This window comes from Argentina silus (assembly GCF_951799395.1).
Source record: "Argentina silus genome assembly, chromosome: 11".
Lineage (NCBI taxonomy): Eukaryota > Metazoa > Chordata > Actinopteri > Argentiniformes > Argentinidae > Argentina > Argentina silus.
Window position 1 is genome coordinate 12,313,436 of NC_139665.1, and position 4,059 is coordinate 12,317,494.

A 4,059-nucleotide genomic window follows, 5' to 3' on the forward strand; every position below is an offset into this window, starting at 1 on the left:
GTCGTCACAACCAGCGGCCCAAGTCTGCCGCCGCCGCCGCCACCCTGGACCCCCGCCAGCTGAGTCACACCCTGGCCACCGCCTTCCACCCCTCGACCCTGATCCTCCCCCGCCCCCGCCAGCCCCACGCTGCCACCCCCGGCCCCGCCCTCTCCGCACGGGACCTCCAAGCCCTCAACTTCTCTCTGCGTCTGCGGGAGCTGGCCGAGGGCAACTCCACCACCACCACCGGAGGCCTGGTCCCCTCCCCATCACCCTCCCCCCCGGCCGCCTCTCCCTTCCCCCAGGCGGGGCCCCTCCAGGCGGGCTACCCCTGTGAGCTGTGTGGCCAGGGCTTCCAGTCCCTCCGCAGCCTGTCGGCCCACCGCAGGACCCACGCCTGTGAGAGACCCTACCACTGTGGCCTGTGTGAGCAGGCCTTCGCCCAGAGCGGCCAGCTGGCCCGGCACATGAGGACCCATCGTAGAGAGACGGGGGCTGGGGGGGGAGGAGGAGGAGCAGCAGCAGGAGGAGGAGGAGGAGGGGGAGGAGGAGGAGGGGGCTATGAAGGCGTGGGGGTGGTGGAGGAGGAAGGGGGGAGGCAGGGGATGAGGGGGAGGTTTTTAGTCCAGGGATCAGGGTTGGGAGCGGAGGTGCTCAGCGGCGGAGCGGAAGAGAAGGACCAGGGGACCACTGAGCTGGACCTCTCCCTGCCCAAGCACCTCTCCCTGGGCTCGGGCCTCATCCTGCTCTCCTCCCAGGCCGGGGGTCCCGAAAGGAGCCTGCTGAGGCTGTTCCAGCCCCAGAGGGGGGAGGTGGTGGCGGGGGAGGAGGAGGCAGAGGGCCAGGGGGACCCCCAGCATGCCTCCCCCTGTGCCAGCCCCTCGGAGGGCTCCCTGGAGAGCGGGGAGACGGGGGGCAGCGGGGAGAGCGGCATCGCCAGCGGCTGCTGCACCCCCAAACGGCCGGAGAGAGACGAGAGGGCGCCGGAGGAGGGAGGAGGAGGAGGAGGTGGAGGCGGCGGGGGCAGGGAGTGGGAGAACGAGAGGGACGGAGAGATGGCGGACGGGGAGAGGGAGTGGACCCCAGGCGCCAACGGCAATGAGGCGGTGGTGGAGGAGTGGCAGAGGGAGAACGAACGCAGGAGAGGAGGAGGAGTAGGAGGAAACAGTGGAGGCAACAACAACAGCAGCAGCAACAACAACAACGGCGGCGGGGGCGGGGCAAAGAAGAAGAAGGAGGAAGCGTGCGAGTACTGCGGCAAACAGTTCCGCAACAGCAGCAACCTGACGGTGCACCGCCGCAGCCACACGGGCGAGAGGCCCTACCGCTGCGGCCTCTGCAGCTACGCCTGCGCCCAGAGCTCCAAGCTCACACGTCACATGAAGACCCACGGAGCGCTCGGCGCCAGGGCGCCCTTCCTGTGCCAGCTGTGCGGCGTGCCCTTTACCGTCTACGCCACCCTGGAGAAGCACCTGAAGAAGGTCCACGGCCTCAGCCACGCCAGCGTGGGCGCCTACGCCCAGGCCAGCGCCGCCGAGGTCATCGCCCAGGAAACGCAGACGGACCCAGGCAGCGGCGGGGCGGTGGCGGTCAAGATGGAGGACGAGGACGCGGGCGTGGGCGTGGGCGTGGAGCAGCCAGGGAAGATGGTCGCTGCGGGGAATGGGGAGGCAGGGGGGGAGGAGGGGGAGGAAGAGGAGGAAGAGGAGGAGAGACGGGAGGCTGACGTGGAGGGGAGCTTGAGTCCGGCAATGGCGGAGGATGGCGTGGAGATGGCGATGGCGTAGCCTGACACAAACTGGACGTACAATGTTACCATGGCGGCACGCTAGGGGCGGTGCCAGAGGTTGTTTTATATGATTAGGAGTTTTTCCACTCTATTGAGCTCCAATGGGTTTCTGACCACTTCTCAAACAGCTGTAGTAGATTAGATCCACTGACAGGAGGCGCTCCTCGGACCAAGCCTGTAAGACTTGTACAGGAAATAACCAAGACCAGCAAACACATCCTTGTCATTAGAAGTCACACATCCACCAGCACTCAACTGGTGTTCAATTCAAACTGGAATCTGTTTTTTTATTATTATTGTTCTCGGTACCAAGTCCGATCCTGCCCTCCCCCTTGACTGGCCCAGGTACATGCAACATATCACTCATGTTGACAAGTGACTATTTGCATATTATGCAAATTCACCGGTAAAAACCAAGTGCCTACTTCGACCACAGCACAGAACTGTGACACACAACGCAAAAATGAGGGCAAACAGGATTTGAGAACAGGAAGCAAACCACCGCAGTCCACCAGAAGACAGGAAGTTGATCACCATGTTCCAACAGAATACAGGATGTGACCACTGGTTGTCAGTGGATGGACTCACTCAATCAACAGCACTTTGGCCTCTGCCATGAGATTGGGGCAAATGAATCATTGCTGTTCAATTAACAGCTGTTCTCTTGCGGTTGCAAATCAAGACTTTCTTTCTATCTCTCTATCTCTGTCTCTCTCTGGTGGAGTTCCTTTTTAAAGACTTGACGTTGAAAGGGGGATGAAGGGAGAACAAAACAAACTCACACATTGTTTGCCTGCAGCTTCTCAAACTCTCCTTTTTAAAGCTGTCACAACACTTGCCACTTAATGTAAAGTTTACGGGGCTCCGAGCCTGGGCAGAGTTGTGTTCCTATCTGTCTACGGACGGTTTGTATACTATTTTTTTATAAAGGTGACTTGTAAAGTCTCATCTACTGATGTTTGTTTTCATTGCCTAGCTCCTATGCATAAAAATTTAGCATAATATAAAACGGGTGTGATTTTTTTCTTTCTCTTTGTGTCCTTGATTATTGGGGGATGTCTTTTTCCTTTGTTTACATTTGTAAAATGCTGAACTGCTTGAAGCTTATGCATGTTTTACCGCCATTTTGATAAAATGCTGTGTTCTTTCTGCCTGTGTTTGGAATTGACCCTATTTATGGGCACTGCATGTTAGTGGTTGTGCAAATGAAAAGTCAATCTACTGCTTAACTACAGGGTGCAGAGCTGCCATAATGGCTAGCCGATTGGTGTGTGTGTGCGTGCGTGTGTGTGTGTGCGTGCGTGCGTGTGTGTGTGTGCGCGCACGTGTGCATGCGTATGCACACACGCACCCACACACACAGGGAAATAGTTCTGTAGCATTGTAACTGAGCCCTCTGTCCCAAGCATGATGTAACCGGTTATTTGCATTGTGTTTTATGTCCACTGAGAATAATCATGCGTCAACAACAATGATGCAAGCAGTGGAACACCTGATAACCACAGCTCAGCATGTCAAGCAATCCAGCTGACCTTAAAGGAGCAATCTGTAATTTGGCTTCCCAGCCATATGGCTGGCCTGACACTTTGTTTTGGTATAAGGTTATGAGAATGGCGTTCTCCACATAGTCAGACAGAACTCTGGATACAGACTGTGATATCCTAAACTCGTCAGGCAAGTTCTTCAAGTTCTTCGAGAATAAATCGTCACATTCAATGAATTCGAAACGAAATCCCAGATTGTGCCTTTTTCAGAGCTGCATTTGACGCTGTCTGGGACGAGGGTGAAGCGAAGTGTTGTCCACTTATTTTGTGACTACTGTGATTTCTCTGATCATTATTGATGTCTGTATACACTGATGGCAGGGAAACGTTATTTGTTTGACACTTTTGAGAGAAAAAAGAAAAGAAAAAAAAAAAAAAGTAATTTTTTTAACTAATGTGAACAATTGACACACACGAGTGGAATATAGGCCTGCCTTTTCAGGGAATATTGTACATAGATAGGATGGCAGTCATTCTCGCTGTGGTTGGTTTTATTCGCAGCGATTTGACTGTAACTGCTTTATGCCATGAACTCCATTTCCCAGCATTCCCAGTGTTGTCTCTCCTCTCTTCTTCTACGCTGTGGCGACCGCTGAGAGGATAGAAAACCTCTCCGCCGTCTTTGTGAACTTGACACCATTTTCTTTTTTTTGTCATTGTCCTGGTTATGCAGATGCTCAATAAACAATTGAGGAAAAGCTGTCTCTCTTTCTCGTGTGTGTGTGTGTGTGTGTGTGTGTGTGT

At 54.8% G+C, this 4,059-nt stretch overlaps 1 protein-coding gene across 1 annotated transcript in view; it reads left to right on the forward strand.

Annotated features, from left to right (window-relative positions):
• znf296 (zinc finger protein 296) overlaps positions 1–1,769 on the forward strand; it is a gene marked incomplete at its 3' end in the record, with an annotated part of 9,240 nt that extends 7,471 nt beyond the window's left edge. The window contains exons 4-5 of the mRNA XM_083680601.1: positions 5–462; positions 604–1,769. Coding sequence (XP_083536727.1) covers positions 5–462; positions 604–1,769 — 1,624 coding nt within the window. The remainder of the gene's footprint in view (positions 1–4; positions 463–603) is intronic.
• Positions 1,770–4,059: the final 2,290 nt, after the last annotated feature.